We start from the raw sequence: 23,432 nt of genomic DNA on the forward strand, positions 1-23,432 counted from the left end.
ATAAAAACTATATCACAGAGAGGTAAAGACAGATTTCCAGTGTAATGGAGCTAATAATTGCAGAACCAAGAGTTTAAGCCCCAGGTGGCCTGTTTCCAGGGCCCCTGCTCCTGGTATGGCTCTCAGCCAGAACAATTTTGTATCCCACCTCCCCAAAGATGTTTCAATGTCCAGAGATATTTTGGTTGTTACAACTAGGGGAGGAGGGAGATATTGGCATCTAATAGGTAGAGGCTAGGGACATCACTGAGTATCTTACAACACACAGGACAGTCCCACACCACAACACAAAATGTAAATAGTGCCACTGATGGGAAACACGGGCCTATGAGATTATTACGGTGCAGCCATATAGATAGAAAAATAGGCCAATGGGAGAGATGGAGACTGATAACATATAAAGTCTTCATCTTTAAATAAATCTGTGCTATCAGATTGTTTTCATGCTCTGCAACCTAAAAATTGATTTATAAAAAGTAATCAAAAAATAATCCAGATAATTGAGTGCTTTCACTTAACCAAGACATTTTTCCATATCTTATTACTATATTCAATACTTCAAATTCTATATTATCGTAGAAGAACTTTTTATAATAAATCTCACTTTTATGGAGAATCTTAAATGCTTATTTTTTGTCACTACATAGGTAATTATTAAAATTCATACATCTGTACACAGTTATTTCTTTAACCAAAACTGTTTCCATTTAATCTTTCTTACCTCCTCTTTCCTTCTGACATTTTAAGTTATTTCTCACAAATCACAGTGAAGGTGTTGGTGAAGAAGAAAAATGTGAAAGGAATCCTTTTGCCCTTAACTACTTAGGCGCTGCCTTGGCACATTGCTTTCCCTTCTCCCTTTTGGCCATGAAATTCTTGTTATCTCTATTAATTATTTTCAAAGTTTAGAGAAACAATATGTACTGGGTTAGATAGAAGGGGAGTTAAGGGTGAGGAGTAGTGATGTCACCAAAACAGGACAGCTGGCTGAGAGGGAGTATTCCTGCTAGTGAAATACACAACATAAAAGATAAAATACTTAATACTTAAAAGATACTGTGCTTCATGGGGGAAAGGGGAAAGGGTTCAACAATGGCCATTAATCCACAACTCTCCTGTTAACAATGGTTTATTTAAACATCTGTTAAGCATTTGTAACTTTTACAAACTGGCCTTGAGGTACTTAGAATTTTCCTTTAAAACAGTTCTTTCTGGAGTTAAAAAGTGTGTTCTTTTAAGCTTAAAAATACACTGACCATATTAATTGTCTTCTGAGAAAAAATAATTTTCTGCATTTAAATTTGGTATATTTTCAGTCAATGTGACCTCCTGTTTTTGAGAAGGAGAAAGAGATTAAGAAGGCTCCGAAAACTCTTTACATCTTGGACTGCTTTTTAAATACTGATTTTATGTGAGTTAAGTATAAGCTGGTCAAAAACATGTGGATTAAATTTTCCTTAAAATATGAATGGTTTTAAAAATTAAGAAGAGGGAATGCTTGGCAAACTCTGATTATATTTTGTCAAAGCAAAAATATTTGAAAAGCAGTTGTTGCCATTAGAAAATATTCCCAATACATCTTGATACAATTTTTATCATAAACTGACAACCCAGGATTTGAATACAGTATTTTCTTCTTTTAAATAGACTTTCTACTACACCATGTTACATATCAAATATATATTGCATGCATGCATGCTCAGATGCTTCAGTTGTGTCCGACTCTTTGCAACCCTATGGACTGTAGCCCGCCAGGCTCCTCTGTCCCTGGAATTCTCCAGGCAAGAATACTGGAGTGGGTTGCCAGGCCCTCCTAGGGGATCTTTCCAACCCAGAGACTGAACCTGGGTCTCTTGTGTCTCCTGCATTGGCAGGCAGGTTCTTTACCACTAGCGCCACCTGGGAAGCCCATCAAATATATATGCATATATACATTAATATATTTGCATTTCAACACTTGTTACTGAGTTTCACCTCAGAATGTGATTGTCACTAATATGTCTCTGTTTCTGAATATTAGATAATCTTTTAATTATGTCACTTGGAGTCCAATGTTAACCTAAAAGGTGCTAAAGACTTTGTACTATGTTGAATGCAACCCTCTCCATTTTTCTGAGCTTCTGATATTTTTATGGCACTTTTGTCTTTAAAATATCCTCAATACTTTGATGTTAACCTTATTTTTTAGTAATTTAAATGCCTCTAGTAAAACAATAATCCTTCCCAACCCAATGCATTTTTATGTTAATCATACAGTTCTCCTTATAACAGATGTTTGGAAGTGTGTGGAACTGACCCACTAAATTTCACTCCCTTCTTTATCTCATTTTCTTATTTCTCATTACAGGAACATCCCTCACTAGGCCAACTTTCAGAAAAGTTAATAGACAACAATATTAATGTCATCTTTGCAGTTCAAGGAAAACAGTTTCATTGGTATAAGGTATGTTAACTCCCAAAATGTAAAAATTAATGTGTTTGCATCTATAGTTAAAATTAGAATACTTCTCAGAACCCCAGGTAAGGATTCTGGGGTTCTTCTACTTTGTATAATCTAAATTTAATACTATATTAACTAATGTATACTACACAGTGTCCTAAGTTAACATTTAAGTATAAATAAATATAAATTCTATGTTTGCAAACCTAGAATTAGAATCAAGTGAGAGCACTGATAGTACTTGGTACTGACTGTGACAATATTGGAGAAGACTTTTATCAGGTGAAAAGTAGTTCACACCCCAACTATACCACGTCCACATTTCTGCTTATTCTAGTCCATGGGCATATCTTTATAATAGATTAGATTGGGGAGCATCAGTATTTTTCAACAAATCTAGCACCAACATACCTAGATTTTGTCTAGGTCATCTAATAAAGGAACAAGAGGAGCCATGGAAGTGGCTGACTCAGTCAAAGTCTTCCTACATAAGAATAATTTTGGTTTTGTCCAGAATCTTTTCAGCCAGGTGAGTCCTACAAGCAGAATAGATGTTTGACACCTGTGTCACTCTGGCAGCACCCCATGGGATTCCTCCTGTCACCCCCAATATAGAACTTCTGTGATCCTGCTATAGCTTTCTTTTCACAGTCTTTTAGGTTCTTTTTTCCAGGAAACTCTCTTTTCTTCATTTCTACAATGGTGTGATACCCTAATTTTCTTTACACATGTCTGTTCACTGGATCTTCATCTCCCTTGTTGTCTTTGCTTTTACCGTGTTCCCACAGTATCCTTTACTTATTTTTTTTTAATATTTCAGAGAAACTATTTTTTCTTTTGGCTTCAACAGCTACTTGAATTCATTTGCATTTGCCACAAAGCTGATATTAGTTTCCCTAATATCTGACTACTACATTTATCATCTGAAAGTGCTACTTTAATTATATCATTTCATCCCTTAGCAATTGTATCATTTCTTCCCTACAGTGAAGATGTAATTCCCTGTTTTCCAAAATTTACATACCATGGAATTTGTTTTAAGGAAACAGCTGTTAATATCCACAGAAGTAGAGCTCGGACTCAAATTAAATGCCCAAATCACTTTATTAACAATAGCAACAGCTTCCACTTATTGAGTACTTACTGTTGTCAAGCACTGAGTTTATTAACGTTAATTCATTTGATACTCTTAAAACTCATAATAAGAAAGATAATATTACTAATATGCCCACTTTAAAGATGAAGAAAACAAATGCATTTAGAGAGGTTACATACTTTCCTAACAGCCTAAATACTGTGTTCTTAACCTCTAAGCTTAAATTTCAAATTGAATTTCAACTCACTGAAAAGCTTTTTATTGTTTTGCTCCTTTTTCTCTGCTATTTATTACTTCTTGATGGTGATATTGGCTCTAGCAGTTTCTTCCTACTCCTTTAAGAAAATTTCCACTGACTGTTAAACCATAAAACTAGGTTTATTATTAATTGAATTGCTTGCAAAGTAAAAAAACAGGTTCTAAAAGCATAACAAGCTCTGCTGAGTCCTGTATATGCCATTACAGTCACCCAATTTGGTTGCTCACAGACATTTTTATTAATCACCTTTGTCTGAGTTGTAACAGCTTCCTAACCCATCTCCCAAATCCACCTTTCACCTGGCTGAAGGATGAGCTCTTTGAATCACACTTTGAATAAAGTGCCCCAGTGGTTTCCTCTGTTCTAGAGGATCAAGCCTTTATTATGGCACATGAGGCTAGTGGGTCCCTGCTTGCCTCGCTGACCTCATCCCCCAAACTGTCTTAAACTTGTCCCTCCAGTCATGCTTCTAATTCTCCTGTGAACACACTCACCAGGCTCTTTCTTTCCTTTGTAACTCTATTCTTGCTATTTATCTCCCATCCCTGGAAGCCTTTCTCCATTATTAGTTGATTAACTCTTACTCATCCTTGAAGACACAACTCATGAATCACCTCCTCCAGGAAACAGTCTCTGACAAATTTCCCCAGTCCTCAAATGCTTGCTCAGTATCCCTCTCATTAGGGTCCATATATATGTCTATTGCTTCATGGGAACATCATTTTTTGAAACTGTCATTTACATTCCTGTGAGATCCTTAAGGGTAGAAACTATGTGGCCTAATAATTTAGCGTTTCCAAAGTGGCATATGATGCTACTTAATAAAAGTTATATAAATGAATTTTTTAAATATCTAACAAATATATTTCCCTTTTACCGGAGGTACTAGATTATTTGTAGTAGCTTATTATTCAAGTAGTAGCTGGCATACAGCAAGAACTCAGTGATACTTATGGATGATAAAATGAATATAAAAATGCATTTCAAGACTTTTCATAATCTGATTCCATATAAATATGCACCATTCACTATAGTAAGACTAGCTACTTCTCTATTCTTAGATAATCTACAGCTTTGGTAAACCTTTAAGCCTTTGCTAATTCTCATTTTCTCACTAGGAATACCTAGAGTCAATTTCATATTTTTATGGACCATCAGAACACCTGTTCAATGAAACTTCCATTTGTGACTTTGATTATTTTTCTCCTGTCTGATTATTTTTCTCCATGTCCTAAAGACTGCCCCATGGAAAAGCAGTTCTGCAAAATATTTATGTTACATGAGAAAAGGGTTTTGTAATTAAGTAAATGTTAGAGAATGCGGCAGTTATTATAATAATGCTAAATTATTTCTGAATTGAGAGGGTATACATTTTGAGTCTCTATGTGGAATAAACATATGCAGAACTTATCAAATTCACTTGCCCTCAAAACCGTTTTCACTTTAAAATCTCTTGGGACCAGGTTCTGTGGTCTATACTTTAAGTTTTAGGTCAGCATGTAACTTGGGTACTCACACTCATGCACATACAAATACATATCATTTCAGGCATATATGTTTTAGCTGCTTTATTTAGTTCCTTATATTTTTGCTTGTGTTTTAACTTTTTTATTCATGTAATGACTCATCTTCCATTGATACCTATAAGATTTTGAAATATTTGTTGACTGCTAAGCCACTGTACATAGTTGTAATTTAGTGAATGTTATTGGTATGTTTTCTAGGACCTTCTACCCCTCTTGCCTGGCACCATTGCTGGTGAAATAGAATCAAAGGCTGCAAACCTCAATAATCTGGTTGTAGAAGCCTATCAGGTATGTATATATCGTACACATTTTTTTTTCAAATAAAGTTTTAACCCCAATTTCTATAGCAAGGTACAAACTAATGCCCTATCATCTTGAGTGGTGGAAAAACTCCTCCATATGGAGATATGGAGATTATTAGAATTTTGTTGGGGTCTCCTAGATCATCACTAGGTTGTTCAGTTGTTTGATTCAAACAATTACCTTAAGAGATATACTATTTTATTGAGATGACAGTTGTATGCTGTTCCCAGGATGTGAAGAGTAGGTGCTAAATACAAAGTTAAAGAAACATCTGCTCTCTCAACCTAGGTCATACCTGAATAGAATAATCTCTTTTAGGACACTGTAAAAACAGTAACTGTCATTTTAATACCACTAAGAACTAGTTACTTTCCATACATGACCTCATTCAACCCATTCAACCAACCTATAAGGCAGGTATTAGTACTCCCATTGTGTATTTGTAGAATTTCAAAGAAGCTAAGCAAATTAACCAAAGGTCAAACAGCTAACAAGCAAAAGAAGCAGAACCAGAACCTAGGATTTCCTAAATTCTAGCTTTTAGGTGTGTCCTCCTGTATTATAGTCTGTTTTCTTTTTTTTACATGGTGTTCAAAGATATGCTTTGTTCTATCTTGCATTTATGTGCCGTTGACAAACTCTCACTTCTTCAAATTCTCTTATTGCCTTCCTGACACAGTAGAGTTGAATGGTATTAACAGTAGCCCAAGTATTGTTAGAAATCTCAGGCTTCTCATTTTCTTCATGGAACACAGCCTTCAACTCAGGTACAAAAGAAAAAGGCAGAAGTGGATACAGGATAGAAAGTGAAGGACTTGGTAAACTTTCTTTCTTTAGAAGGAAAATAAATTTTGCAAGGTTTTTTGTTTGTTTGTTTGTTTTGCCAAAGAATTGTTCTATGTCTCAAGACTATGTTGGATGAAATAGGAAAAGCATCTTTAATTACAATTTCTTTCTCACTGTTACCAAAAAGAAAGCATTAATAGGACTGGAGGGACATCTTTTTTTTTTTTTTAATAAATTTATTTATTTTAGTTGTGGGCTAATTACTTTACAATATTGTAGTAGTTTTTGCCATACATTGACGTGAATCAGCCATGGGTTTACATGTGTTCCCCATCCTGAACCCCCCTTCCACCTCCCTCCCCATCCCATCCCTCTGGGTCATCCCATTGCCCCAGCCCTGAGCATTTGTCTCATGCATCGAACATGGAATGGTGTTCTGTTTCACATATGATAATATACATGTTTCAATGCTATTGTGGAGGGACATCTTATCAAGGAAAATCAAATCTTTGTACAACTCATTTCCAACAGTAGTTTGTTCCCAAGGATAATCAAAATAAGAAAGGAGCTTACAGTATTAGAAGTCACGCTAGTTTTCATAATATGAACCCACATATTACCCCTTAGAAAAAATATAAGTTGATAAACTTTCCTACATATCAAATTACACCCATGGAAAAGGAAACAATAGCTTTTTTTTCATGTTATTTATTTGCTAGGTTAAGTCTGTGATGCATTATCTAATTGTAGTTCTGATTAACCTTAAACAGTTTTGAAAATACTAATAAAATCAACAAAAACTCTGACTAACCAATATCCTTAAGCTGGGATTCTGTTATAATTTTATATGTCTGTATTTTAAAAATTTTTTCTGAAAATTCATTTCGTCTTCACAGTCCAACAGAAACCATTCACAATTCATTGAAGAAAAAACTAATATTTTATTCTACTTTATAATTCTTTGCATTTCATTTTTAAGACTTTTGTAAAATTACATACAAATTCAGTACATGGTGAATGTGATTGCACTTTATTTTTTATCCTTTATATTGCCATCAAAATTAAAACTATATAAAAATTAAAACTAAATAAAAACTATATAAATTAAAACTATATTAAAACTACATATATATTAAGTATATAATTACTTAATCATAATTTAACTGAAAAAAAAATAAATTATATTGAATAAAAGGAATTATACTTCATAAAAAATAAATTCTGTCTCTGCACCTGTTAAATATTAAAAGGCAAGCTTAAGACTATCTGAAACTTGGGGAGGGAGGGTGAGAGGGAGGTTCAGGATGGCGGACACATGTATACCCATGGCTTATTCATGTCAATGTATGGCAAAAACCACCACAATATTGTAAAGTAATTAGCCTCTAACTAAAATAAATAAATTAATTTTTTAAAAAAGAAAAAAAAGACTGTCTGAAACTTAATTTCTTAATCTCAAAACTGGGCAAAATTTTAGATATTTGTCTTCATATCATGCTTAAAAAAACACTGATATAACTAGCTTAAGGTTTTAAGGGAAGCAGAATTTCAAAAGGGCAAAAAAGAACACTGATGGTATTAAGAATTTCCTTCCAATTTGTCAAACCATCACCATATCAACACCATTAGTATACCGTCCACATGGTAAGCCCAGGTTGCTCAGTGGTAAAGAATCCACCTGCAACACAAGAGATGTAGGTTCAGTCCTTGGGTTGGGAAGATCCTCTGGAGAAGGAAATGGCAACCCACTCCAGTATTCTTGCCTGGAGAATCCCCATGGACAGAGAAGCCTGGTGGGCTACAGTCCATCGGGTTGCAGAGTCAGACATGACTGAGCAGGAGAAGTTTCTGTTTTTTCCTGAAACTGTTTAATTAAGTGATTTCAGTGTATGGATTCTCTGGTTGATAAAAAATGGGACTGATACAGTCTCACCTAATTCAAATAGAATTTACTAATTTGAGGAAGTATCTTATTCTAAAGATTTACTACCATAATTCCATGGTCAGTTATTAATCTCTTTGTTGACTATACAGGTGAAAAAGAAAAATTACTCAAGTAAAGAATTAGAAGCCATGGGGATGTGTTTTTCCTTCATACCATGTTGTTCACTCTCTTTTCTTACATGCTTCATTTTTTCCTTTTCATTTTGTTTACAAAAATAAGTTAAGGATTTTTGCATGTGGTAGACTCTTAGTTTTATCAGATGAAATTCACACAGATCTACAGGATATATTTAATGTAGCTGTAACTTTTGGAACTGAGATGGGAAGAAATTAGGATGTGTTTGATACACATAATCAGCATAATTGGCAATACATACATGTTTTTAAATGACTGTATAATAAGTGAATAAATGAGTGAATGATTTTCTGCCCAGTAAAATCTATTTCAGTATTAAGAATTGAAACAATAAGCAAGCTTCAAGGATTTGGCAAAAATCCTAGGCCATTCTTGGAGAATTTACAGGGCCATAACTGGCAGGTATTTCTTATACCTACAGTATAGAAATGGCCTCCACAAAATTTACCTTTCAATTCTGTATTAGTAAGACATTTTAGTTTCCATGATAGTCTTAAGTATCTGAAACTGAAATGTTTCTTTAATAGCAGTAGATGTCAGAAGCGTGTTCCAGATTTTAAGCTGTTAAGATTTATGTGCTATGATGTACTGTATATGTATTCTCAATGCTTTATTCATATTTTATCACAAAATATAAATATTATTGGATTAAAATGATTATTTTTGTAACACAGGCTGAGTGAGAAATATCTCTGAAGTGATCAAAATGCAGACATGGGAATTCGTGAAAAAAAAATAGAGTTTTGTAACACAGGCTGAGTGAGAAATATCTCTGAAGTGATCAAAATGCAGACATGGGAATTCGCGAAAAAAAAATAGAGCAACTTAAACACAGATAATCTAATCCTTCAGTATTTTTTATGTATTTCAAATGCAGCTAGGTCATTATGTGGGAATACTGTTTTTAATCAAGATTTTATAAAGACAGACTCTGATTTCGTTAAAAAATTAAATCTAGAATGATATGATAAACTTGACTTTGTTCAGTTGCTTACATTTGAAACTGCTATAGTATACAACTAAAATTGTCATCTCTGCAGAAACTCATTTCAGAAGTGAAAGTTCAGGTGGAAAACCAAGTAAAAGGCATCTACTTTAACATTACTGCCATCTGTCCAGATGGGACCAGAAAGCCAGGCACAGACGGATGCGGAAATGTGACAAGCAATGATGAAGTATGTGGGTGTGCATTTTTCCGATTTTAAAGTAAATTAGCTTGTTTGGCATGCTTTCTCACAGAAAACTCAAACCATTCTGAAAACTTGGCTTACTACTGACCGTAAGACTCTCATTTACACTTCAAAGTAACTTTCATTGTCTATTTCTAAACTTCCCACTTGTAACTCCATTGACTGTTGTCTCAAATTCTCTAGTACTTATTTTAAAATAAATATGTATCATATTAAATACTTATTTAATAATAATTTTATTATTATTATTGATGACACAGCCAGAATATGTTAGGAAATCACATCTCCTCGAACAAGAAGTGTCTATTCTTATGATAATGATAATACCTTTTTGTTTCAAATCTGAAAATTCTCAGAGTAAATGTGAAAGCTGTGGGTAAACGCAATACAGAAGAATGGGAGTGATGGAGCTGTTGATAAGGATTAAGAATTATAAAATCTTTCACTTTGTGATTGTCCCAGGACACTTGTATTATCTCAATACAATGATCTAGGAACTGGGGAAATTTGTTAAGGACAACAACAACAAAAAGAAGTGTCATCATTTAACTAAAAAGGAATGAAATATAGAAAAGAGATTCAGATTATAGCAGCATGAGGAAATAGGACCATGGAAGATAGGGATTCTCCCAGGATTGGCACAAGAGAGAGTAAACACACAGAAATATACTTTAAAAAGAAATTCTTGTAGAACAAAGTGATTTTCAGTGAGTCATTTACCTCAGTGATGCATCAGTTGCCTAATTTTTAAATAAATAACTTGAACTAGAATATTTCTAATCACTCTTCCATCCATCTCTAAGGTTCTATGATGTTATTAATTATTTTAATATAATGCTATACAGAAAGAGCTATTGAAAGATTAAAAATCCTACTATTTTGTTAATAAGATTGAATAAAGGAGAATCTTCCTTTCTTTCTAGTTAGAATATACTTTTCCCTCTTGGGAAGTTTAGAATCTGCAGGTAGTATAGTTGCTCCAACAAACTATATATTTGAAATTAATTATTTCAAATTCAAGTTCTGTAGGATTCTCCATAATCACTCCTTGAATTTTGTCCAAAAAACATTTTATACCAGTTTACAAAAAATAAATTTTATTTACACTGAATATAGAGAAACCTTTTCTTTTGTGCTTGCAAAAAATAATGCAGTTATTACTTTTTGAGAAAGGATTACCTTCTTAGAAGGAGCTCTTTCTTTTAAAATCAATTTTGGCAGAATGGTTTAGCTTACTTCTTTTTCTTTGTCTATATCCTTTTTTTTCCCTCACTTTCAACTAAGTGGTATAAACAGTTCAACTATCAAGAAGAGTCATTTGACCTCTTAATTATAGAAATCCCAAGTTTTGCTCTAATTAATTTTGGCAGTGACCACATTATTTTACAATCTGTTAATCCTTAATATTTTAAAGAGAAAAAAACATTTCAAGTCTGACACCAATTGTACTGATTTTAATATTATGAGACTAATTCTAATTCTTCATGGATATACGTAACATATAAACCTAAATTTAGATCTTTCTTATTGTGTGTGTGTGTTTGTGCTTGTGTGTGTATGTATTTGTGTTAGGCTTTTTGGTTGGGATGGATATCTATAGTCTATACACATAAGAAAAAGGAAATATCTAGATATTCATATATATATATATATATATATCCATCCATATATATATACACACACACACACATATATATATATCCATCCATATCTATTTACCTAATCTATGTCCATCCCAACCAAAAAGCTTAGCACAAATTATTTTTAAGTTGTAATATATCTCAGTTTAACATGGAAGAAAACTATAAACCTTGTTTGCCAAATTACCTGAAGATTATAAGATGAGTTAACAAATATAAATACACATACTAAGCCAATCGTGTTGTGGAGAAAAAACTGAGAAAAATTTGGCAAGACAAAGCAATTAAGTAGTTTCATGGGGGAAACCAATTCCTGCCAGGCCAGATCATTATTTGCAGAGTAACATCTCCACTGAGAAAAATGTATGACCTTGTATTGAGATCTTAGGATCTAAAAGTTGAGCGTCCTAAATCTTTTTCCCTTGAGTAACATCAGGGAAAGCCCCATGTTTTCCTCTTAACACTATGTATAAACTAAACTTTAACTCCAAAACTTTACTTGGGCTCTAGGAAAATAGAAACAAAATAAAAATTGTTCATTTGAACAACTGTTCATTTCAGGGTTTTAAACCAGTAGAGCAGAAGCCCTTGACTTTAGTTTATTTGATCTATCTCTAGTGCCAAATATTTGCAGTAACCCCACAAGTTAAGGATTGGATCTAGAAAATGGTCTATTCTCTCTCAAGTTTGCTAAGAAGTCATCTGAGGATATAAATGAATGATTAGAAGTAGATACCTTTCAAATAGGTTTGAATCCCTGTCCATTTAATGGTGCATGATAGGCAAGTCGCAGTCATTGCATCCTTTAACTCTCCATTTCCTTAATAAGAAAACAAAATGAAATTAAAAGGTAATGTTATGTCTACATATGAAAAAAGAATGCATGTGTAATTTATAAATATTAATTTCTTATAGATGGTATAGTATTGACTTAAAATATCATTAACATATATAATATTAGTAATAAAAACAATCAAAGCATATAAATGTATTTTCTTCCCTCTCACCCACAAATTTAGGTTCTTTTCAATGTAACAGTTACAATGGAAAAATGTGATGTCACGGGAGGAAAGAGCTATGCAATAATCAAACCTATTGGTTTCAATGAAACCACTAAAATTCATATACACAGAAACTGCAGCTGTCAGTGTGATGACAGCAGAGGACCTAAAAGAAAGTGTGTAGAAGAAACTTTTCTAGATGCCAAGTGCTTCCAGTGTGATGAGAATAAATGTCATATTGATGAGGATACATTTCCTTCTGAAAGTTGCAAGTCACACAAGGATCAACCTGTTTGCAGTGGTAGAGGAGTTTGCATTTGTGGGAAATGTTTATGTCACAAAATTAAGTTTGGAAAAGTGTATGGAAAATACTGTGAAAAGGATGACTTTTCTTGTCCATATCATCATGGAAATCTGTGTGCTGGTGAGTATAAATATGTACATGCAGTTATTAATATAGTTGTATATTAAGCTAGCATATGTGTTAGAGTATCTTTAAATCCCATCTTTATAATTACCAACCCTGAATTTGATATTTAAACTTTCAAAGTCTGTGAAATTAGGACATAGCCACAGATATACTGCACATGATTCTGATATTTATAGTTTAAATTATTTTGTTTAGGAAATACTTAAGAATTAAAACCAAAAGTTAATTCTTATTTTCAAGTATGCCGTGACCTTGTAAAGACATATGCCAGAAAAGGAAATTACTGACAATGTCTGACAGATTTTCTATAATCTGGGTATGTCTGACAGATTTTCTATAATCTGGGTATTCTTCTAGAAGACTCTGATTTATCCTCATAAATGCTCACCCCCTTCATCTTGTTCAGAGGATAGTTAACTATAAAAATATACTTTCAATTCACTGTAAAATTCTTAATGTGTTATTAGAGATGGCGTTATAAATCTACAGTAATATAAACCTGTCTACTTTATTTTTGGAACAACACCAGCAACAGAATTGTCAAAGGACAGTACTCTTCAAGAAAATACAGGTTTCATAAGAAATCAAGATTAGTCCCAGAGGCCACATACAGACCAAATTTTAAAATGAAATAATTTAAAACAAAAAATATCAAAAGTATGTTTTGGCTAATTCAATTTACTGCCACCTAGAGGTTAAATTCTAGAAAATATATGCAACATTTGAAAATTAATGCAAAATACTTTTTTTAATTAATTAATTTTTCTATGGTAGTGTACTAAATCCATTTATTGTTAAAGTACCTTTTAATGTTTGCATTTTTGTAAGCAAATATTAAATTATTGATAACATGAAATATTTCATTGTAATAAGCTTATGGAAAGTAATAAACATACACAAAATAAGTTTTTATTCTTGTATAAATTAAAAATGTGCCCTATATCACATAAATATGGGATGGAAAATTTCCTTTATATCTTATACACATAATATTTTATATTTTAAACATTTATTCAGCTGTACTTGGCATCTAGGTAGAAAGGGTTATAGATGACTTTAGAATAAACCCACAATTATCATCTAAGTTTTTTAGTGCTAAAACTGCTTGGGACAGGGAAGAGAAAGAATTCTGAGGTCATCATTTCCTATAGCTGTCAAGCTCTCAATGAAGTCTGAAATATTGAGACACTGAGAATCCCAGTCTCTGTTAACAGTAAAATATTAAAAATCAATGTACTGGTCCTTCTACATGACTATGATAACTACTGTTCTAGAGGCAATTGAGAATCTGCTTTGAATTATTTGTATATAAATTATAACCACAAACTGTAGCCTGACATGTATTTTCTTCACTAAGGTCCTTTGAAAATAATAACACAGGTCAACAGATCTGCTGGCTAGTATTAGGCATGTAGCCTGTATACAGAGAATTGAGTCTGGCAGGCATTTGCTTGGCCTGGATATCATTAATTTCACAGTTAACAAATTGAGCTGATCCAACAGTAGAGGCTATGGAACAGTTACCCTGTGAGGTGCTCCACAATAAAAGAGAGGGCATAAGCCAGAAATTGAGGGAACAAAGAAAAGGAAGGGGAGGAGGAGGGAGAGAGAAGAAAGGAAGGAAAGGAGGTAGGAAGGAAAAGTCTTTGGTCAGATAAACTTGAAAAACATTATACAGCCCTGAAAATTTACCCTCTCTTGAAAATTTCTACTTCACATTAGCATATTAAATTTTGGATACTTTCTACAGGCTAAAATCCACTTAACTAAGTATAATCAGTGTTCTTCCTCAACTCCAACATGCACAAACATACCACCTTGATTTCTCTCTTGCTTTCTCTCATTTACCACCTAATAACATTTCACAACATACCTTATTAAGACATGCACCACTAACCTGCTACATAATGTGCTGAAGATATGAAAGGATTACTTCAACTTCCCTGGAGATCTCATCTTTAATCAAGGCACTAGCAGAACTGAAGCTCTTAGAAGAGTTTGCCCAATGGACCTTCAAAGTTATACAGGCCCTTAGCAATAATGAGCAACTAGGAGAGAAAATTATGGAAGCTATTCATAAAATACCCCCTTTTTTTCAAATTTCAAATCAGACATTACTTCAGCCTCTGTTACTTCTTTATATCTGTGTCTTTTTACTTTAGAAGTGAATATACAGTGACCTTCAAGTAGCTGGGCAGCCACTGCAGCAGGGCAGAATTCACAATTGTCAGCACAACAGATTAGCATGGGCAGATTATCTACAATAGGACAGCTTTAAAAATAGTCACTCCTAAGTCCTGGGATTGTTTATGTCAGACAAATAGAAAATGATGCTGTTTCCATTCACTTGACTGTCAGTGTGTTTCCATGGGATGGAAGGGAAATTCATGTTTGGTAATGCTTCACAAAGTCAGTGATCTTGGTAACTTAGATCTTGGAGTATCTTTGTTGCAGGGCATGGAGAGTGTGAGGCGGGCAGATGCCAGTGCTTCAGGGGCTGGGAAGGGGATCGCTGCCAGTGCCCATCTGCATCTGCCCAGCTCTGTGTCAGTCCAAAGGGCCAAGTGTGTAGTGGGAGAGGCACATGTGTATGTGGCAGGTGTGAGTGCACTGATCCCAGGAGCATCGGCCGTTTCTGTGAACATTGTCCCACGTGTCACACAGGCTGCAGTGAAAACTGGTATGTGTTTTCTGATTCCAAACCTATATAAAGCAGTCCTTCATTAAGCCATGTTCAATCTTTTCTATTTTGCCTACCTTAACCAAAAAGTTGCTGGATCTTCTCCAAACAAGTTATCATCATGCTAAAAAAGAACCGAATGAGGAATTTAGGAACTAGAAGACTTAGATTTCAATCTTGGGTCATGCATGAGAATTTATCTAGGTATTCATTGCCTTTTTTGGAAGTTTTTTTAAAAAATAATAAAGTTAATAAAGTTTCAGTGGGGCTGTCCCCCCAGCTTTCTTGAGATGTAATTGACGCATAATCTTGTGTAAGTTTAAGATGTACAATGTACAATGTTATGATTTAGGGGCTGACTGCTTCCCAGCTTACTATTGATTAGCTTTTTGATCTAGAACAAAATTGTTTAAATTCTCTGCGCCTTAGTTTCATGATATCAAAAGTGCAGATAATAATAATATAGCTGTGCTATAATTCTGTTAAATAATTAAATTAGATGTTCGTGCAAAAAAGCCCTAAACTTTTGTACTTGGTGCACAGTAATCATGGAATAAATGTTACCTGTTATAATTGTTTTATTTTTATTCTTTTAAAGATAAAAGAGCAATAGCTATGAAGCACTCTAAAAAGAAGTGATGGATTAGTAAAAGGTTACATTAAATAATGGCAGCATTGTTGTTTTGTGCTAGTAATTAACTGCTCAAAGACAACTACTGAAAATATCACTATGGCTTACAATTTGTTTTATTCATTTTTTAAAAGATATTCTCAAGTTTTCACAATTATGCATAAGAGGTTATGTAACTCATTAGGAAGATAATGATGGAGGTATTTCTAGTCAACTCAGTCAAAATTTGAACTCTATATTCATTGCAAAATTTTTCTAGTAGTATCATAATATTCATCTTCTAAAACATCTGTGCTCACTGGTTTTGTTTTTGATTTTATAGTAAGAATATCTTATTCATTTCCTAGAAATCTTATTTTCGATACAAAAAATCATTATGTTGATTTTATACATTACAAAATTTTAAGTGGCTAGAATGTAATTTTGCTTGGTATTAAATTCAGCCAGGATTACAAATAAATGTCACAGGTTTCTTTCCCAGTTTAATAAGTGTGCTGTCCTAAAAAAGTACCCTATTTTGTCATTTTATTGTTTACAGAAAATACTACAAGCTACAACCTTTTAAAGAATTAAATGTTTTCACTTGTTTCCCCTTATAGGAATTGTGTGCAATGCCTTCATCCTCACAATCTGTCTCAAGCTATACTTGATCGGTGTAAAACCTCATGTGCTCTCAAAGAACAGCATTATGTGGACCAAACATCAGGTAAACAAAAGTTTACTAATCAAAGTACTCAAGAGTATCTGTAGAGAACCATGTTCCCCCAAAAAGCTCAACCATCCTAAAAAAAGAAATAACTGCTTCAATGTTTACAGTCTCCCAGAAATGGTACTCTATAAAACTGTTGAGGATATTTGCCATGGTATGACTAAACTGTTAGATCTCTCATCTCAACTACCCAGGTAAATTCACATGCTATGCAACTCCATGGAATTACACCAAACAGATTTTCTTGAGCCAAGAATAGGCGTTTCCTATGTAGAGTCCATTTCACCTTTAAAGACAAGGTCTATGGAGCCATAATTGTCCTTCACAACCCAAACCTGCTTCCAGTCATAAGCTTCCTCATGTGAAACTAACATTTACTTTCATGTTTCAGGTGATGCAAAAAAAATAAAATTCTAGGTAGTAATGATCTGCTTTTGAGAAGTACATAACTTCTAAAAGCAATTCCTTCCTTCAAAAGGCAATAATTTTCATACTGATGCAAATATAATCTAGAGTTGAATGAGAACTTCCCAGGTGGCCCTAGTGGTAGAGAATCTTCCTGCCAATACAGGAGATGCAAGAGACATGGGGTCCATCCCTGGGTTGGGAAGATCCCCTGGAGTAAGAAATGGCAACCTGCTCCAGTATTCTTTCCTGGAAAATTCCATGGACGGAGGAGCCTGGCAGGCTACAGTCCATGGAGCTGCAGAGAGTCGGATACAACAGAGCAGAGCACAGCTTTTTTTCCAGGGTGAATAAATATAAAGATGCACAATGGAAATGGTATGGAAATTTTAGGCTGAAGATCTTAGCTTAAGCATGTTTATTGATACTTTTAATAGTAGCTAAGCAGTATTAGCCTTCTTACAAAATTTCCCTGAGCCTCAGTTTTTTTCATCTATAAAATGGAAATAATATCAACCTCAAAGAGTTGTGTGGATTAAGCCAGTGAACATGAAAAAAATTTAAAAGATGATATACGAATGAAAGAAGCATGTGAACTCTGTCTTCAAAGACCATTTTGGACAAAAGTTCACTAGAACCCAAATGCCAGTGCCCTCCTTTTGTTCAGGTTTAAGATGTTAAACTATATAAGAATTAGAAATGAAGCTTGCAATTATGTATTCATTGAGAACATTCCTACTGCTACTATTATTTCTGGTCTCTCTTCCAACCTGTAAGAATAATTCTAGGTCTTAGAGACATTGCACAGAAGAATAAACTTTATCTAGAGTTTTGTCTCCTCTTTCCTCATATCCATACTAACCTTAGCTCATAATAAATTTAGATTTGAAAAGAGCCCATGTGCTGCCAGATGGGGCTGCAGCAATCACACCCAAAAGCCAAGTGCCTTTTCTAATAAATGGAGCCCTGATTGTCAACATGTAATTTATTATCTTAAGTAAATAAGCCTATTTTGACCTAAGTGTGGCTAAAAAAAAGTATTCCCTTAAAGCTCCTTAGGAAAATCCCTAGCTTAAACTAAACTAAGAAAAGAGGCATGGCTGGAGCTAAATTTTTGGTTCTCCAAAATTAAAAAGAATACATTCGAATCAGTTCTAATGAGGTGGATGAAACTGGAGCCTATTATACAGAGTGAAGTAAGCCAGAAAGAAAAACACCAATACAGTATACTAACACATATATATGGTATTGAGTCAATCAGTAAAGATAACCCTGTATGCGAGACATCAAAAGAGACACAGATAAATAGAACAGTATTATGGACTCTATGGGAGAGGGCGAGGGCGGGATGATATGGGAGAATGTCATGGAAGCATGTAAATTATCATATGTGAAACGAATCGCCAGTCCAGGTTCAATGCATGATACAGGGTGCTCGGGGCTGGTGCACCGGGATGACCTGGAGGGATAGGATGGGGAGGGAGGTGGAAGGGGGGTTCTGGAAGGGGAACACATGTACACCCATGGTGGATTCATGTCAATGTATAGCAAAACAAGTACAATATTGTAAAGTTAAAAAATAGAAAATAAACTAATTAAAAAAAAATTTTAAATGCATACAGATTTGAATCCTGAAAAGGTCTTCCATCCTAAACCATTAGAAATATTTATAAAATGTATTAGTACTAATAGCTAGAGGGCTCCCCTCCCCTTCACAACTGTTGTGCAAGGAGAGGAAAAAGGGCATTTGTTAACCACCTCTATTATCTATCCACTTGATCACACTTAAAGGGTTATTTTGCTTTTCCTGGCTAACCTCCTAGTAGGCAAGAAGCCAGAAAGTGAGATCAAGCCACGCGCCCCCTTAGCTGATTACTATTCTAAGTCGGCCAAGGGAAATGAAAGGCGTGCCTGTCATGAACCTGAGTGCTACCAAAGGTAACCCCTTTTAATAGAGCATCTTGGAGTCTCTCTATGTGTGAGGCCATAACACAGGGGGACTCGCACTTGGATTTGGTGCTTCTGCTCCAGTTAGTGGTCCTCCAGTCTCCTTTTAGCATTTCTTTCAAGGAACCTTAACATTATGACCAGAAAAAAAAACAAAAAACTGGCTCTAAGTCTTCCCACTTGGAGAAGAGCCCTTGCCCTTTTTACTGAATTCTTGGCTATTCAAGAGCATGCTTGGCCATCCGTGGGAATTCAAACAGAAATCACTCATGACTGGGTGACTGCTTTTCTAAGTCTTGGCAGGTCCCCTCCCAAAAGGCCTTCTCAAGGAGACTTTCAGACAGTTAGATGAAGTCCCCAAAGTCTGGAGAATGTGTAGAAAAACACATGGCACTTTAGGCTGGGAGGTAATTCTGTGAGTGTGGGGCAGCTGATGAGTTCTGTGGAATGCTTGTGTATTATGCAACCATGTTCCTCCTAGATTAGGGTAATACCTCTGGCAGCCACAGAGGCTGTAGACTTTCCAACTAGAGTTTGCCAAAGGTCTAGTGCTAAAACAGAGACCTAGCATGCCCCTCTTAATATAGCATTTCCTTTTCCAGCTAGTAATTATCTGTTCTTGAAAAAACAAAAAGTGGTATTTTTAGAAGCAGAATATGATAGATTTAGTTAACAGACAAGTAAAAAATAAATTAATAAAAATTGAGGAAAGAGATCTGGGTATTGTCCCAAATTGTACACTCCCATTTCATGGATAAGCTATGTGTAATAATAATGAAAATTTACACTACAGTTTCAAAGGACATATTTATTCATCTATTAGAGTAGTACTGATTCTAGCTTCTGCAGATGTTTACTTTATTTTCCATTACTGATATATAACAAATGAGGAGTAAGCATAACAAGAAAAACATATGTTAATGCACAGAGCTGTTAAATAATTCTTAAATCCTATTTTCCACTTAGTGATCCACATCATACCACAAAAACTGTCCTTCTCTCTCTCATGGATTAAATCATATTTAGTTAAGGATTTGGACATATTCTAGTTAGTACAAGAATCAAGCTGAAAAGAAATAATCTTATTGAATACCTTAATTGTGGCTATTCTCTAAAGGAGAGTTTTCTGTTGAAAATACTTGAATAATAAATGTGTAGTGATAAGTAGTTTACTTTTGAATCAACAACAATGGAAGTCCTTTGTTTTGAAAATGTAGATTTGCAAATATCTCTGATCTTATTAATTGAGATGATAAACATTATTTATTTCTAATATTACTGTTAGAATCCTTTGATTTACTCATTCCAGTTTTTTAAACCATGTATTTGTTTGCTTCTTTACAGAATGCTTCTCTAGTCCAAGCTACTTGAGAATATTTTTTATCATCTTCATAGTCACATTCTTGATTGGGTTGCTTAAAGTCCTGATCATTAGACAGGTGATACTACAATGGAATAGTAATAAAATTAAGTCCTCGGCAGATTACAGGGTGTCAGCCTCAAAAAAGGTCAGTGAATTCTAAAAATGAATTACTATCAGTGTGTTATTGTCTACTTTCAATATTTAGGCCCTTAATTAATGATAATATTTCTTCCTTATCAAGGACAAGTTGATTCTGCAAAGCGTTTGCACAAGAGCAGTAACCTACCGACGTGAAAAACCTGAAGAAATAAAAATGGACATTAGCAAATTAAATGCTCATGAAACTTTCAGGTGCAACTTCTAAAATGACAAAAAAAAAAGTACCTTATGGGAAACTGGATTTTAAATAATTGCTCCTAAAATTTACTATTTTAGAAGTCACAGGAGGAGACAAATTTGCTAGATCATGCCAGTTGCTGGTTGTCTACTCGAATGGAGACTGACAAGCATCCTCATCATCATGTGACTCACACTGCTGCTGAATTTTTCAGAGAAAAATGTGTCTTACTACTGTTTGATACTAGTGTCATTGTAGCACTTTACTGTAATATATAACTTATTTAGGTCAGCATAGAATGTAGATTATCTGAAGAGCACTGACTACACTTTACAGGTACCCATCATTTGTACACTTCCCAGAGAGACAATGCTGTGAGATAGTTTTGGCATTGTGTCACTACAAGGATACAGTAATCCCTGCACCAAACATGCAGACAAACGAATAATGCAGTTATACTAATGCTGCCAAACACGTCAACAACTGGCAGCAGTGAACAGATAAGACCAGATAGATGAATAAATGATTAGTGTTTCATTCATTCAAGAGATAAACAGATAAAACCTTAATCTTGAGGGATATTGCTTTTGAAATAGTAGTTTTATGCATGTGTGTTTGTTTTCTGACAAGATGGATACTAATTCTAACATTCTTTCCTCTTTGCCTTTATATTTTGGTTTTCTTTCTTACAGGATAAGTTTATATATGTCACAGATGACTGGATTAATAAGTGCTAAGTTACTACTGCCATAAAAAAACCTAATAATAATACAATGTCACTTTATTAGGATATTTTTCAAAGTTCAGTGTTTAATAAGGGACACTTCAAGTAACATCAAAATCTGAACAGCTTCATTGTTTGCTGATGTAGAGTTTTAGATCTTCTTACCTGGTAAACTGGATGGATTATTTCACCACTTCATTTGTCTAATCATAAGGTTGACATTCACAAAATATTTAGAAACTCTGCCTCAAGCGAAGTGCCACACTTTTGAATGAGTTTTCTCCAATATTTATTCAAAGCAGATAGTAGTATTTTTCAAATTAAAACTAAATTAAGCTATATTACTTTTGCCCTTTGAAGCAGTCTAAGGACATTCTTTCCCTGAATCACCTCAATCCAACTCACCAGAATTCTAAAAATACACAATTAGAGAAGAATAGACAATATCTTTAGAAATAAGCTAATTCACCCTTGTGGTTAGTCAGGGGAACTGAGGCTCAGAAAGTTCAAATGATTTTTCAAAAACCCCTCAGTGACCAAGTGGCAGCACTCAAAGAGAACTATTTTATTGCCAGGCCAGTGCTCACTGAACAATGTCATACTACCTCTTGAATCTTTAAAATATTCAATTGGCAAGTATTTTTAAATGTGATTTACTGAAATCCTAAGTGAATGAGCATGAGATGATTCTAAAACAAAGCAGAAAAAAGTAATTCAAACCGAATTGTCCATGGTTGGCGTCCAGTCTTTCTGCTAATCAGCTTCTAAGAGACTGCAAAATGGCCTAACTAGAGGGAAGTCCATTCACACAGGCTGTGTGAACAGCATTTCCCCTGGGGTCATGCAGTGCTCAGTCCTAGAGCTTGATACAGGGGTGATGAACTTTTATCTTCCCTAACAGGAACTTCATCACAATTATCATATCCTTACAGATTTATTCACTCTGATTTTATTGGCTAGAAGTCAAATAGTCCTGTGTACAGCACAGAACTTTGCCTATGACAACAAAGGAAGTTATTTAAATTCCTTTTAAATGTCTTCTTACAATCAGCATCCCTGATTTTCTGTCTTCCAGCACTTGAGTTAATCAAAGTGCCAGATATCTACATTTAGATGAAGACTATATCCCATCCCATATTCCACCCTAAAGAAGATTCAAAAATGTATAATAAGTTGTTCTAGAGCCAAAAAAACACAGTAGTTCCGTCAGCCATCCCCTGAAGCCAGGCAATTACGATGCTAAGTTGAGCAGTATTTCCTTCCCCAAATGAGTGATCAGCAGCATTGACATAATTCAGTATTGTGACTCACTTATGTAAAATACCTTTGGTCACCAAGGATAACATAAAAATTGTTTTAGCGGCTTGCTTGCCTGTCACACATTGCATCCTTTTAAAAAAGGAAATAAATGATACCTGTCAGCCCCAAAAAGGAAAAAGTGGAAAATATCCATTCACTGAAATACTGAAACCTTTGACACATTTAAAATTTTTTAAACATTACAAGGTTCATAAACTAATGTCTATGTGGGCTGAATTATCCAAAAGAGGATAATAAAATGAAATCCTTAAATAAAGGGATGGATATTTGGACACTCTCATTAGTTTGCACTAATTTATAATGAAACAAGGCTCTTCTCATAGGAAGGGACAAGCTTCCTGATAGGCAGTTCGATGCTAGATGGTGATTGCAGTTATGCTTGTGATGTCTTGTGCTTTCCTTTTTTATTTAAAGATCTAATTCTTAAAGATTTTAGAGCTTATATTTACTTGAATAATTGATATTTTCCTTGTGAGAAGATAATTAATATTTGATTAGTTAGAATTAATGAAAAGTTAAGGGAAAACAGGGTATTCTTAGATTAAATAATTTATGTAAATGAAGC

The 23,432-nt window shown here is 34.3% G+C and overlaps 1 protein-coding gene and 1 long non-coding RNA gene across 13 annotated transcripts in view; one reads left to right on the forward strand and one right to left on the reverse strand.

Moving 5' to 3' along the window:
• The window catches only part of ITGB8 (integrin subunit beta 8), a 92,953-nt gene extending 71,564 nt beyond the window's left edge, over positions 1-21,389 (forward strand). For all 12 annotated transcript variants that reach the window (XM_081536771.1, XM_081536777.1, XM_081536773.1 and 9 more), the window contains 8 exons: positions 2,348-2,443; positions 5,520-5,609; positions 9,531-9,665; positions 12,340-12,745; positions 15,206-15,431; positions 16,662-16,768; positions 20,468-20,631; positions 20,728-21,389. In XM_081536771.1, the coding sequence (XP_081392897.1) occupies positions 2,348-2,443; positions 5,520-5,609; positions 9,531-9,665; positions 12,340-12,745; positions 15,206-15,431; positions 16,662-16,768; positions 20,468-20,631; positions 20,728-20,850 (1,347 nt within the window). In that variant the 3' untranslated portion in view covers positions 20,851-21,389. The remainder of the gene's footprint in view (positions 1-2,347; positions 2,444-5,519; positions 5,610-9,530; positions 9,666-12,339; positions 12,746-15,205; positions 15,432-16,661; positions 16,769-20,467; positions 20,632-20,727) is intronic.
• LOC145524478 (uncharacterized) overlaps positions 1-23,432 on the reverse strand; it is a 252,310-nt gene that overhangs the window by 13,781 nt on the left and 215,097 nt on the right. Inside the window, exon 5 of the long non-coding RNA XR_014067565.1 lies at positions 12,057-12,140. This is a non-coding gene — a long non-coding RNA (uncharacterized LOC145524478). The remainder of the gene's footprint in view (positions 1-12,056; positions 12,141-23,432) is intronic.

This window comes from Giraffa tippelskirchi, chromosome 10, assembly GCF_054371585.1.
Source record: "Giraffa tippelskirchi isolate mGirTip1 chromosome 10, T2T-mGirTip1v1.2.pri, whole genome shotgun sequence".
Taxonomy (NCBI): Eukaryota; Metazoa; Chordata; class Mammalia; order Artiodactyla; family Giraffidae; genus Giraffa; species Giraffa tippelskirchi.